Raw genomic sequence first — 13540 nt, forward strand, 5'->3', positions numbered from 1 at the left:
GTGAAACACTGACAGCCACCAAGATCACTGATAGCTACAAGATGAAAAGAGTCCATGTCTTTAATCACTAACATACAACCAAATATTAATTTGATAAAATGATATCAACTTGGAGTTTATGTGTTAAAAGAGCCGATATTATGATAATATAGTTATTTATTTTCTGGAGGAACTGTAGTTTGAACTCAAGTCCTACACACTTGCTAAGCAAGTGCTTTACCACACACCATACTCCCAGAATAGCCATTTTCTATTAAGATTGTGAGGCAGCCTTTCAGAGAGGAGGAAGATGTATATGAAAAGTAACTGCCTTAAAAAATTGTTCTTGTGCTATTCTGAGACTTGAACTGAGGGCCTCAAGCTTTTGGCTCGAGTTCTTTGCTCAAGGCTAATGATCTACCACTTGAGCCGCTCCTGCACTTCTGGCTTTTTGCTGGTTAATTGGAGATTAAGAGTCTCATGGACTTTTCTGCTCCAGCTAGCTTCTAAACTCAAACCTTGATCCTCAGTTCTCAGCCAGCTGAGAGAAGTAACTTTCTTTAAGGTAAGTGCGCATAGCAGTACATAGATTTGACTGAAAGCCAGTGAGATATTCATTACATAATGCTGCATCTTAGGGACAGGTTATCACTTGAGATAAGCTAAATTCAAATCTTTCATACAAATTTCAGTTTGTGTCAGCAATTTTTTTTTGTGGTAGGGAAGTAACAAGATATTGGTTGTTAAGATTATCTTAATTGTTTTAAAGTTACATTCCTTCCCCCAAGCTTTCCAGAGACACAGGTGAAGTCCTTAGATGTACTAATTCAGTTTTTTTAATGAAGGATTTTTATGTGAAGAGCATGAAGACCACACAAGGCTGTTACTTGGTATCTATTAAACTATAAAGGCTTAGGATTCACATCTTCATTCATTTGTGATTATGTTCACAGTTTCACCCTTGCTCACCTACATTCCAGACATCGGGGTCAGGAATTTGATTTGTAGTATTAGGAAGTTCCTCATTTGATTCCAAACTAGAGCAAGTAAACTTTGGAAGATTAAATGGTTCTGAAACAAAGTGAAACAAAAAGTGATAGGAGTAATTCTTTCTATTGGGTTAAGATACATAGGAAGCATCCTACATCTCCACTGATGTCATTTACCTGCACCTTAATGCAAAACTTACCATCATCCACAGAAGTTCTGTTGACACAGTTAGCCTCGTGCTCCTTGAGCCTTTTGATTGGGACCACATGACAAGCGTTATATTTGCAGTTAGCCATCTTTTTAGCTATTTTCGGATTTTTCTAGAAGGAAAATGTTCATATTGGATTTTGACTGTATTGCACCCACTACTTCAATCTCTGGAAATTATGGAGGTACCATCATGAAGAATTGCTAGGTCTTTTCTATACAAGATCAGAAGGTTGTGTGTGTGTGTGTGTGTGTGTGTGTGTGTGTGTGTGTGTGTGTGTGTGTGTGTGTGTGTGTGTGTGTGTATGTGTGTGTGTATGTGTCTGTGTGCTGGTACTAGTGCTTTAACTGAAGCCCTCACACATGCTTGCTTAACTTTTTTTGCTCAAGGCTAGCATGCTACCACTTGAGCCATAGTTCTACTTCTTGCTATTTGCCTGTTAGTTGGAGATAAGAGTTTCTTGGGATTTGTCTACCTGGGTTGGCTTTGAACCTTGATCCTCAGATCTCAGCCTCCTGAGTAGCTAAGATTACAAGTACCCTGGCACCCAGCTGTCTTTTTTCTCTTTCTCTTTGAAAAAAGCTTTAAAAATTTATATCATGAAAAATTTCCCCTTCTAGCGATTTGTAGTTTCTATCAGGAATACTTACCTTCCTGCATGATGCCAGGTGATACTGTAACCTGCTGGCTGGCATTCTGTGGTTTGGGTCATAAGGACATATTTCTAAGTTTTCTGGCTCCATTAGCCCTAAATGGCAGGAGACACAGGTAAGCAAAGAAAAGATTGATATTTAAGATCAGATTATCTTGACATAAGCCTGCTTTCTATTCTCAAAAGGGAAGTGGTGTGAAAGATACAAGTATATCAAGTCTTACCCGTGGGAAGTTTTATTAAGGCAATAGCCTAGGCAGTTAGACAATAGAGTGAGGAATTACTGATTCCATGCCTTAGGAGACCAAAAAATTAATATTGTACAATATAGTCTTATTAGTTTTTTAAATGGACTAACTGGTGGCACATGCCTGTAATCCTAGCTATTCATGAGATTGAGAGCTGAGGATCATAGTTTGAAGCCAGCCAGGTCAAGAAAGTCTGTGAGACTCTTATCTCCACTTAACTATGAAAAAGCTGGGAGTTTAGCTGTGATTCATGTGATAGAGTGCCCATCTCGAGCAAAAAGACTAAGGGACAGTGCTCAGTCCCTGGGCTCACATCCCAGTACCAGCGTGCACACATACATAAGAATCCTTGAAAATGGAAAAACCTGGGATAAGATGTTTAACATTGTAAGCTTGTGTGTTGGAGAAAGCAAATGCAGGGCAGCTGTTCCCTTCATCTTTAAGCATTTCCCTTCTCCATCTTTCTCAAGTTAAGCTCTTAATTGTCAGACAGCTCACAGCTTTTGGGAGAATAAGAATACACAGCACAATGTTTAAGTTCAGGCTAGTTTATAATTGTTTTAGAATGTTAGTCTGAAATATCTGAAGTTGTAGATACTAACATATGAAGACTCTTAGATGTGAACAATATACCATCTCAAATCTGCTTCATTTTACTGCCATTAGGAGTCTCACTTTCCCCTAGGCTGGCTGTTTCTAGCTATCCTAGCAGACATTCATTTCAAGGACTTCAAGTTTCCAAGCAACAGCTACTGCTGAGATTCCTGCAAAGCAGAGACATATAGTTTTATAGTTGGGTGGGAGAAGATCAAGCAAAGACTGACATAAGCAAGTTCCCTAGAATAAACCATTTAATTTCTGCTTTGTATCGTGCTCAGGACATGGACACAGGGCACAGAGCTAGGCTGCTAAATGTCAGATTTTCCTGAGGGCATTTTGGTGATTAAATCTCTGGATTTAGGTCTAGGTAGCTTTCAAGAACACAAGCCTAGGTGGTTCTTTCATGCTTTCTCTACATATTATAGTAGAGTCACGAGCAGATATTATTAACTGAATTGGCTTTCTAGAAATAAAGCCTAAGCATAATCCAATATTGTAGAGTTATCTTTAGATTCTTAAAAGATAATGGAAAAAGTATTTTAATATGAAAATGTAGCCTGCAGACAATTCCAAACCTTTATTTTAGTAAGCCTAGAAAAGTATACATTTTCTTCCTTTCTTTCTTTTTTTTTGTACCATTAGTGAGGCTTGAACTCAGAGCCCTGTGATCTCACTTGACATTTCACTCAACGCTGGAGCTTTATCACTTGAACAACAGCTCCACTCTGGCTTTTTGGTGATTAATTAGAGTTAACAGTCTCCTATTTTTCTGCCCATGCTGGCTTTGAACCTTGATAGTCATCAGCTTCCTGAGTAGCTAGGATTACAAACATCAGCCACTAGACTGCTAAGACTGGTCTTAATAAACAGCCTGTTTCAGGACAGGCAGTAACAACTAGTGACATTAGATTGCTTAATTATTGATAGTCTAGCCAAGAGTATGATGAAGCCATTTAACACATTTCAGACATGGCAGGAATATTCCAACCTTGATGCTACCTTGATGCTAAACCTAGCCCCAAAGATCTCAAGACCTACCTTATTCTGGAAGCAGTCTCTATCAAGAATCCCAGGGGAAGTATCACTGAGAGAGGAAGACAATCCTGTAAGCCACACAAGGTGAACAGTTGAAATTTGAGAGGAGAGAAAGTATAGTACTTTACAAGCAGTGGTGGGCATCGACTTGCTCTTTTAAGCTTTCTCTTCAGTTCCTCTCCTCCCACAATAAGTTCTATGGTTCCTCGGAGGTTTGGAAGGTTTTGATGTCATAGCAAACTTACTTATGCATGAAAATCCCTGGGTAGTGTTAAGGCTGCAGATGCTTTGGTGCCACTCCAGAACAATTCAGTCAGAATCTCAAAAGAATAGATTATGGCTGAATGTGGCTTTAAGAGCACCTCAGGGGACTCTAGTTCATAGCTAGGGTTACTTAAGGGCTTTGTTCTGGGGTAATTAAATACCTTTAGGAAGGCTTCATTAGTTCACAGGAGGAACTGCTAGATAATATTTCCAATAAAGTCCCTCAAGATCACCCCTTGCTATGCTTAGTCTCTTCTTTAAACTGGCCTTTCTCTTTGTGCAGTGTCATATTTCACTGTCTAGGATTCTATAAAAAGCCCACTAAATATTTCCTTAAATCAAAAATTTTAATTTATTGTTGGTATTCCTAATTTAATTCACTAGGCCTGGAGTCAAACATTTACATATGCCAAATCATTTAATTATTCCCACAGGTGTATGTGATCACCACCATTTTAGAGATTTAGAAACCAACTGAATCATAATGGCTTAAAGTTACAAGGCTAGTACATGTTGGAATAGCATTATTGTTTGAAGTAGCACATGCAAAGCCCTGAAAGTTACCTGGTATGAAGATATAGCTCAGTGGCAGAATGCTTGCTTAGCATGTACAGGCACTGCGTTCAATCCCCAGAAAAGAAAAGTAAATAGTATGTAGTAAATAAGTAACCAATGTATATGTATGAGTCAATTTAATATACACAACAGTCCCATAAAACTATCAATGTCATCTACATTTTACAAGCAGGAAACAGTCAGCTGGTAAGAGATCAAACTGGGATATGAACTCAAGCTGTTTGGATCTAGAACTGGACTCGTAGCCACTAAGTCAAACAGCTCAGCCCAGGGCCTGGAGTTGGTAGCTCACACCGGTCATTCTAGCTACTCAAGAGACTGAGATCTGAGGATCTAGTTCAAAGCTAGCCAGGGCAGGAAAGTCCATGAGACTTATTTCCAACTAACCACCAAAAAGCCAGAACCACTTCTGGCTCAAGTGGTAGAGTGCTAGCCTTGAGCAAAAAGGGTAAGGGGCAGCACCCAGGCTGAGTTCAAGCCCTAGGACCAGCACATGCATACATACACACATACACACAACTCAACCCATATTCAACTTCATGAAAGCCTGATTCTGACTGATACCCCAGTGTGAGCTTATACAGTAGAAGTCTTTTCAGGCTCTAGAGATCTTTGACTTCAGCTAGGCAATGAGTACAGTATAGGTTTCTGGAGGCAGAGCTTGATTTAGAAATAAAGCATGTGGTATAGACCAAGTGCCATAAGAGTTCAACAAAGGCTAGATTTGGGATTGCTGCTTTAGATCCTCAAGATTAAATAGGATTTGAGTTAACAAGAGGAAAACATACATTTGTGAAAAGGGAAATGAACGTAGCATAATCCCAGAAGACTGAGAACACAGTCCCCACTAGGTTGGAGAGTTTATATTAGGGCACAGCAGGAAACAAGATTAGTTTGCTATGCAGCATCTTCAACCAAAGTTTTGGGTTAAAGATAAGAAAACCAAGTGAGAAAGAGCCAAAAGCATGATACGTACCATGAAAAGCTTAATGCTATTCTGCCTTCTAGATGAGTCCTCTGGATGTTGGCTTGCTCTTTATTCTCCCCCATCAAGTTAAAAGCCAATAGAAACCCCATAGATCTCTTTAGAAGAACCTGGGTTTCTTTGATAACAGCAGGTGATTCAAAGCTTCAGGGTTTATTCTAATCCCAGGCCTACAGCTTCTAAAGGATAAAATCCAGTAGATAGACTGAAAGATAGGTTCTCCTTTCTAAAAATCTTAAGTCTTCCTTAGAGATGTTTGAAAGTGTACATTAAGCATTAGCATTTGTCAGTTTCTCTCCCTCTTCCTTCTTTCCTTCCTTCCTTCCTCTTTCTTTCTTTCTTTCTTTCTTTCTTTCTTTCTTTCTTTCTTTCTTTCTTTTTCTTTTCTCTTTCTTTCCTTCCTTCCTTCTTTCTTTCCTTCTTCCTTCCTTCCTTCCTTCCTTCTTTCTTTCTTTCTTTCTTTCTTTCTTTCTTTCTTTCTTTCTTTCTTTCTTTCTTTCCTTTCTTTCTTTCTTTCTTTCTTTCTTTCTTTCTTTCTTTCTTTCTTTCTTTCCTTTCTTTCTTTCTTTCTTTCTTTCTTTCTTTCTTTCTTTCTTTCTTTCTTTCTTTCTTTCTTTCTTTCTTTCTTTCTTTCTTTCTTTCTTTCTTCCTAAAATACATTCAATTGGAATATATTATAAGCGGGTGGAAATGTAACAATGAAATCTCCCTCTACATAAATAACATAAGGTAGTAAAATAATACATTCATTTTAGTGCAAACACATTAAATTCCTTAAATAATGCTGATCACCTCCCTCTCTCCCCATTTCTTTCTCCTCTACATACCAGGGTTTGAACTCAGTGCCTCATAGTTGCTCAGCTGATGTTTATACCACTTAACCCATGCCCCCAATTTTTTTTGGAGATGGAATGGTGCAGACTTAGCTGGCTTTGAGCTAGATCTCAGCATCCTGAAAAGCTAGGATTATAGGTACATCCTGACTCTGTTTTTCTAACTCACTTGGAATTATTGACACAATATGAGCTCTCAGGATGTAGAAAATATGATTCAAGTGAGAGAAAACAAATTAGAAAGACAATAGATGCAAAGACAACTCTGTCTGATTTACTTTGTGCCTTGAAAGAACTTGAAATAAATGAAAAGTTTTCCTGAGTTAGAGGTGAAGACTTGGTTGGAATAACAAGAATATCTTGGGGCTAAAATTTATTCAGTCATCGGAGACTTAGGGATCATTATTAATTAATCGTGATTTTTTTCGGTTGTGGGGGTCTGAACTCTGGGCCTGGGCACTGTCCCTCAGCTCTTCAGTTCAGGACCAGCACTCTACCATTTGAGCTACGGTGCTACTTCCGGCTTTTTCTGCTTTTGTGGTGCCGAGGAATCGAACCAAGAGCTTCATGCATGTAAGGCAAGCACTCTACCACTGAGCCACCTTCCCAGCCCTTAATTTGGTTCTTCACAGGGCTCATTTCTTAAACTAGTATCAATAATTTGGTAAATTACTACAACTGGCATATTTATTAAGTTGTTACTGTGTCCAAGAGGTGTTGCTCTAGACCAGTATTTCTCAACATGTGTCCCCTGGCACATTTGCGCCCAACACTCCTCCTGTACTTATAAATGAAGATTTCTAGGCCTATCAACCTAAATTTCAGAGAACAGGTATAAATCTGTTTCTTTAGCGACTTTAAGTATCTTTGTACTAGAGCAGTGGTTCTCAAACTCAAAGGTGTAATCACCTGGAGGGCCTGTTAAGCCTGAGAGTGCTGAATCCAACCTGCAGTTTTGGGTTTAATAGGTCTGGGGTGGGGCCAGAGAATTCATTTGTCAAACAAGTGTCAAGATAGTGCTGATGCTCTTGGAGAATCACTGTACTAGGAATACTGTAAAGGATATAATATTAAGAAACATTCCCACCTGGGCACTGGTGGCTTACACCTATAATCCTAGCTACTCAGGAAGCTGAGATCTGAGGACTGAGATTTGAAGCCACCCCAAGCTCAGAAGTCCATGAGACTCTTAACTCCAATTAAACAACAAAAGCTAGAAGTGGAGATGTGACTCAGAACTCCAGCTTTGAGCAAGAGAGCCAAGTAAGACTGAGAGTCCCTGGGTTCAAGTCTCACTAGTTCATGCCCAACTACCAATACCAAGAATCAAATAAAAAGAATCATTCCTGTCATTAAGGAGTATATATTGTAGTTTGGAGAGAGAAGACATTTACCTAAAAAATAATAAGGAAAGCAAGTGCTGGTGGCTCACACCTGTAATCCTAGCTACTCAGGAGGCCGCTGAGATCTGAGAATTGCAATTCTAAGCCAGCCTAGGCAGACAAGTTCATGAGACTCTTACTTCTAATTAACCAGTAAAGAGCTGGAGGTGGCTCAAGTGGTAGAATACCAGCCCTACATGAAAAAGCTGAGTACAACTGGAGTCCTTAGCCCCACTGCTGGGGTCGTATGAATGCATATGCATGTACAATAGTATATAACATAATATTTTTACATTGGGTGGGGTAGTTAGCAAGAGATGTATCTTAAATGACATAGGGCTTAAGGCTCAGTAAGGAGTTACGGAAGCATTCTTGAGGGAGCATATAAAAAAGGGGAAATCTATAAGTATTTGTGGGGGCTGGGTTGGCAGATACTTACCTGTCTGCTGTAGAGTTTTGTGTAGGACATTTATGGAGAATTAAAGCCAAAGGTAGGTGTTACAGTGTGAAGAACCCTGAAAGCCTGTCTCTTTCCTCAGGCTCCACTTCACAGGCTTACTGAAAAGTGTTGCATGGCCAGAAAGAGGAAGTCTCCTCTGCTGTGTGTGTTAGAGGAAGCACAAGAAACCATAATGATTGCTTGCACCCATGAACCAATCACAGGGGCCACAGGAAGCCCAGTGCACCAACCAGGCTGGGTCCTTCTGCACAGGGTGTGTCACCACCCCAACTTAGAGTGTGTAGGGAGCTCAAGGCCTTATTGTCCGGATACCCCTCTCTTTCCGTGGCCATCATGTCTTTGACCTCTGCCTACCAGCATAAATTAGCCGAGAAGCTCACTATCCTTAATGACCGAGGTCAGGGAGTTCTCATCCGAATATACAACATCAAGAAGGTAAGCAGAAGTAATGAAACGGATCTAATTATTTCAGCAAGAGTAAAGCAGGGAACTGTAAAACTGGCAGGTCCAGAAGTTAGACCTAACTGCTCTTCAGGTGCCCAGATTATGGAGGCCAGACAGTTTGGGGAGGCAGAAGGGGGCTTCTTTTTAGGCTTTCCCCTTCCTAAATGTGATTCTTAGAGTGAGAGCAACTGCTTTCCACTGGAATTGAAGGTAAGGGTGATGGTGGCAGTGGTGGGGAGGGTAATTTTGTTCTGAATGATTTGGACATGGATCTGGGGCTAGAGTTCTGGGTCTTATCACTTATCCTCTCCTATGCGCTGGAGGAAACCTAAAGCTAGGTCTGCAGCAAAAACTTTTTTTTTTTTTTTGGTAGAAGTACTTCCCTTTAAGGAAAGAGAAATAGTTAGATTAAAAAAAAGTGGTAAGTGCCTTTTAAAGTACTTTGTGTGCAGTTCATGCTGTATTTGTGTGCCTGTGTGTGTAGGATTAGAACTGTGAGTCTGGGAGAAGCTGGTGGCAATGGGTGAGCCAGGGGTTAGCTAAGACATCAAAAGCAGAAATGAAGACAGGGGCACTGTGGAAAGTTACTAGAAATGAGAATAAGGTTCTTGTGGGAGGAAATGTTTGTGCATTTTGCAATAAAACAAATCACTAGGAACATGTATTCTTTGTTCCAATTTCCCCAGTAAATGCACTTTGGGATAAAAATATTCATTTAATAGGCATAACTGTGGGCCCAAGTCTCCCACAATTCTAACTCTACGACAAACCACTTTTCTTATAGCTTCCGTCTTCTCTTGAGAGGCGGGGAAACGACTTCCTCTTTGTGCTGGGACCAAGAAGATGTTAAGTTTCACCCAGTGAGACAAGACACTAGGGTTGTTGCTTAGCTCTTAAGATAGTTGGCTCACTGTTTTGGAACTTGTTCTTGATCTACTCTCATGCTTTTATAATGAATTCCCTGCAGGGCTTTCCCCTAAGGATTGAATGATTCAGGTAAAGGTATGTTTCGGGGGGGACAAATGGTTGAAATATAATGCGGTTTTTCTGTGCAGACTTGTTCAGACCCTAAATCCAAGCCGCCTTTCCTCCTGGAAAAGTCTATGGAATCATGTCTCAAATATATCAACAAGAAATTTCCTAACATAGATGTCCGAAATAGCACGGTGAGAGCTTGACCCTACTTTTCTTTTCTCTGTCAAAATTGAATGCAAAGATGGTTCACATTCTCCTCTTTGGACAGCTTTTCTTCATACTTTTAGTTTCCTGAGGCATAAACATAAGGCTTCTAGTCGTGAGAATTCTGAGATGGGAGCCTCTCAAGCTGGAACATAGCATTGCTCTGTGTCTCTATTGCGAGATTCACAAGGACACTTTACCAGCCTAGCAGAATGTGTATATTTTAATGTTCTTCCTGGTTTCCACTGGGTATTTCCTTGCTTAGAACTATGTATCTAGTGGGCTATTCACTCTTTTGCCCTTATTAAGTATTAGCAGTGAACTTCCTATCTGTTTTTCCTGTAGCTTCTTCTTATCCTGTTTCTTTTGACTTTGATTTAGATAGCATGTTTCTCCAGCTTTAAAAGGGATCTTGAAATATCCTCTTATTTAGCTCTCTGAATCTAGTCAGAACTATCTTACCTGGGTAAAGAATCTCTATTTAAAGATGTGGAGAACATTGGAGAGATTTCACCTCCCATGTCAATGTATTTCAAACCTCTAAGGTGTTCAGGTATTAGTCCTTCTATGGAGTTAACTTTGGCCAATTGCCATTTTATTTTTACATGTTTTGTGTTTCAGCAACATTTAGGGCCAGTTCATCGTGATAAAGCTGAGATAATTAGATTCCTCATCAACTACTACCAGTCATTTGTGGATGTCATGGAATTTCGGGTGAGCTCTTTTTGGACCAATTCTCTTTTGTAGGCATTGTCATTAATTAGTAGGTGTTCATTTCTGTGGCTTCATAAAGTTTTTTGAAAGAAATGAGATATGTACTGATATTGAAGGATCTCTAAATTGTACTGTTAAAGAAAATAAATGACCAATTATATAGAAACTATCCATCTTTTAAAAAGCCCCATTTTACCCTGTGGAGGAATAGCATTCAGGGACAGTGAATTCAGGGAAAGTATGCATGATATGGAAGTACCTTGTATTTGTGGACACACATCTGAAAGGGGTCATTTAGAGCTTACAGAGAAGGGATTTCTTTTCTTTTTCTTCTCTACTTTCTACCTGGAAACTCTCTGGGACCTGTCCCTTGTCCTCAAAATTTGATATTATGTGTCATCATTAAAAAAAATCTCTATTCACTCTTATTTTCAATTTCACTTCCAGGATCATGTATATGAACTTCTCAACACCATTGATGCCTGCCAGTGCCATTTTGATATTGTAAGATCCTTTATAGCCTTCTTCTATTATACAATAGGATTAAAGAAAAGACCAGGTGTAAGTTGAGACAGTGTAGAAAGGGATGGGACTAGAAGAATGGCTATTCCATTTATTCCTATTCAGGACCACAATTCTTTCGTAAAAAGTGCTGATGTTAAAATATAATCAGTGTAATTAGCAATGTGATTTAATTAATACAAATATTATACAAATTTTTCTTACTTTATTTCTTCCAACCTTCATGTACTTCCTTATTTCCCAGTCTCCTTGTATCTTGAGCCCTTATTTAGCCCTGGGCTTTTGTACTGTGTGTGTGTGTGTGTGTGTGTGTGTGTGTGTGTGTGTGTGTGTGTGGCTTGCACTTAGGGCTCTGTCCCTTAGCTTTTATGCTCAAGGCTGGCGCTCTAACACTTGAGCCACCCTTCCACTTCTGGCTTTTCGCTGGTTAGTTGGAGATAAGAGTGTCACAGACTATCCTTCCCTGGCTGGTTTTGAAACATGATACTCAGATCTCAGTTTCCCGAGTAGCTAGGATTACAGGTGTGAACCACCAGTGCTTGGTCTAGCCCATGACTTTTGTTTTAAATTTCTTCCTCTGAATTTTCAGTCCTCCAGGTTTCTACTTGTAGATTCTTTTGGAGTCTATTTAACACTGTTAGGAAATTGCAAAATAGGGAGATCCAAATTGTTTGGTTATTCTGTCATTGGGATCCTATATATTTTCCTTGCAGAATCTCAACTTTGACTTCACTCGGAGTTACCTAGACTTGATTGTGACTTACACCTCAGTCATTTTACTTCTGTCACGGATTGAGGACCGGCGGATACTCATTGGCCTGTACAACTGTGCCCATGAAATGATGCATGGGCATAGGTAAGTGAAGGGAGGTAAAGAGTCTCATTTATGGTGATTTGAGGTAAGAAGGTAGCTACAAAGGAAATAGATGCTGTGATTTCTCATAAGAAAATCTACATCATGACCCAGGCAAAATAACATGTTTTTATGTGTAGTTAACTCTTGATAATTGATTATCCAGTTTGCATTATCTCTGATCAATTTTTTTTGGGGGGGGGAGTCTGGTTGTGGGCCTGAACTCTGGGCCTGGGCACTGTCCCTCAGCTTTTCAGCTCAAAGCTAGTGCTCTACCACTTGAGCCACAGCACCACTTCCAACTTTTTTTTTCTGCTTATGTGGTGCTGAGGAATAGAACCCAGGGCCTCATGCATGCAAGGCAAGCACTTTACTACTGAGCTACCTTCCCAGCCCCTGATCTATTTTATTTTAACCTGGGCTAGCTTCCACTCTGCTTTTTAGGATATTACAAAAGACAAAAAGAGGGCCAGGGGCTGGTGGCTCACACCTGTAATCCTAGCTACTTAACAGGCTGAAATCTGAGGATCGTGGTTCAAAGTCAGCCTGGGCAGCAAAGTCTTCATGAGACTCTTATCTCCAATTAACCACTCAAAACTGGAAGTGGTGCTATGGCTCAAAGTGGTAGAGCACTAACTTTTAGTGAAAGAGCTCAGGGACAGTGCATAGGCCCTGAGTTCAAGCCCCAAAACTGGCAAAAAAAAAAAAAAAAGACAAAAAGACAATTCTTATTAGTATTGGTCAACTAATACCAGTAGGATTAAGCCATTAGAAGTAAATAATGTATGATAATACAGTTGAAGCCAAATACAAATGAATTTGTATTATCTACAATTTTCTCCTACCTTCACTAGAATATCAGAATTTTAGGGCTAAAAAATGAAGTCAAGAAGGCTCAGAGTGAGACATGACACATGGTTCTGTGTAAGATGGACATTCAGATGTGTTATATGGATACCTGCCCATATGCCCGACCCATTATCTATCTATAGTTTCATGTCCCCCACCTGCCTTTGACATTTGTACATAGTGTGATGGTCTTTGGGAATGATGGGGAATGCCAACCTATGCATACATCTTTTATCCTATATGCAAACATATGTATTAAGTTTTTAAATTGTTATTATAAAGGTGATTACAGAGGGGTTACAGTTAAATAAGTCAGGTAAAAAGTACATTTCTTTTTGGATAATGTCACCCCTTCCCTTGCTCTCACCCAGTTTTTCCTTCCTGTTCGTACCCATATGTTGTACAGTTCATTTTCCACATAGTGTCTAGTGAGCACCACTGATGCATTTGTTTACCTTTCGTCCCTCTATTTCTGTGCCCCCTCACTCTTCCAAAGACAGATATATGAATAAACACGACAAACAGAAAAGAAAACAAACACAGCCACAAATTAAAAAATAACACCTCATTTCCATTTCCTGGAGCTCATTTTGATAAATATTATATGATCAGATGCATGCGGGCATTGCATTGTTGTCTTCTCCTAAGGATATCCTCCTTTGGTCTCATTGTGTGTGAATGTCTAGAGTCCTGTATAATTTATCATATCCCAGTGTATTTTAGATTTAGCCTCCAAAGGGGAAACAAAGGAGGAGGCTACAATGCTT

General features: G+C 39.6%; 2 protein-coding genes across 10 annotated transcripts in view; one reads left to right on the top strand and one right to left on the bottom strand.

The window, feature by feature from the left end:
• Nucleotides 1-8292, bottom strand: part of Gtsf1l (gametocyte specific factor 1 like) — a 10390-nt gene extending 2098 nt beyond the window's left edge. For 3 of the 8 annotated variants that reach the window (XM_070035958.1, XM_070035940.1, XM_070035953.1), the window contains exons 1-6: nt 5529-5662; nt 4541-4593; nt 3716-3780; nt 1828-1925; nt 1169-1289; nt 949-1050 (exon numbers count right to left, since the gene is read on the bottom strand). In XM_070035958.1, the coding sequence (XP_069892059.1) occupies nt 949-1050; nt 1169-1289; nt 1828-1920 (316 nt within the window). In that variant the 5' untranslated portion in view covers nt 1921-1925; nt 3716-3780; nt 4541-4593; nt 5529-5662. Of the gene's footprint in view, nt 1-948; nt 1051-1168; nt 1290-1827; nt 1926-3715; nt 3781-4540; nt 4594-5528; nt 5663-8191 lie in introns of those variants that run through there. The other 5 variants (XM_070035957.1, XM_070035954.1, XM_070035945.1 and 2 more) reach the window with 4 other exon arrangements.
• A 186-nt stretch (nt 8293-8478) lies between these two features.
• Nckap1l (NCK associated protein 1 like) overlaps nt 8479-13540 on the top strand; it is a 58939-nt gene continuing 53877 nt past the window's right edge. For both annotated transcript variants that reach the window (XM_070042246.1, XM_070042248.1), the window contains exons 1-5: nt 8479-8647; nt 9712-9822; nt 10457-10549; nt 10997-11053; nt 11785-11927. In XM_070042246.1, the coding sequence (XP_069898347.1) occupies nt 8546-8647; nt 9712-9822; nt 10457-10549; nt 10997-11053; nt 11785-11927 (506 nt within the window). In that variant the 5' untranslated portion in view covers nt 8479-8545. The remainder of the gene's footprint in view (nt 8648-9711; nt 9823-10456; nt 10550-10996; nt 11054-11784; nt 11928-13540) is intronic.

This window comes from Dipodomys merriami, unplaced genomic scaffold, assembly GCF_024711535.1.
Source record: "Dipodomys merriami isolate MVZ:Mamm:240054 unplaced genomic scaffold, mDipMer1.0.p SCAF_10, whole genome shotgun sequence".
Taxonomy (NCBI): domain Eukaryota; kingdom Metazoa; phylum Chordata; class Mammalia; order Rodentia; family Heteromyidae; genus Dipodomys; species Dipodomys merriami.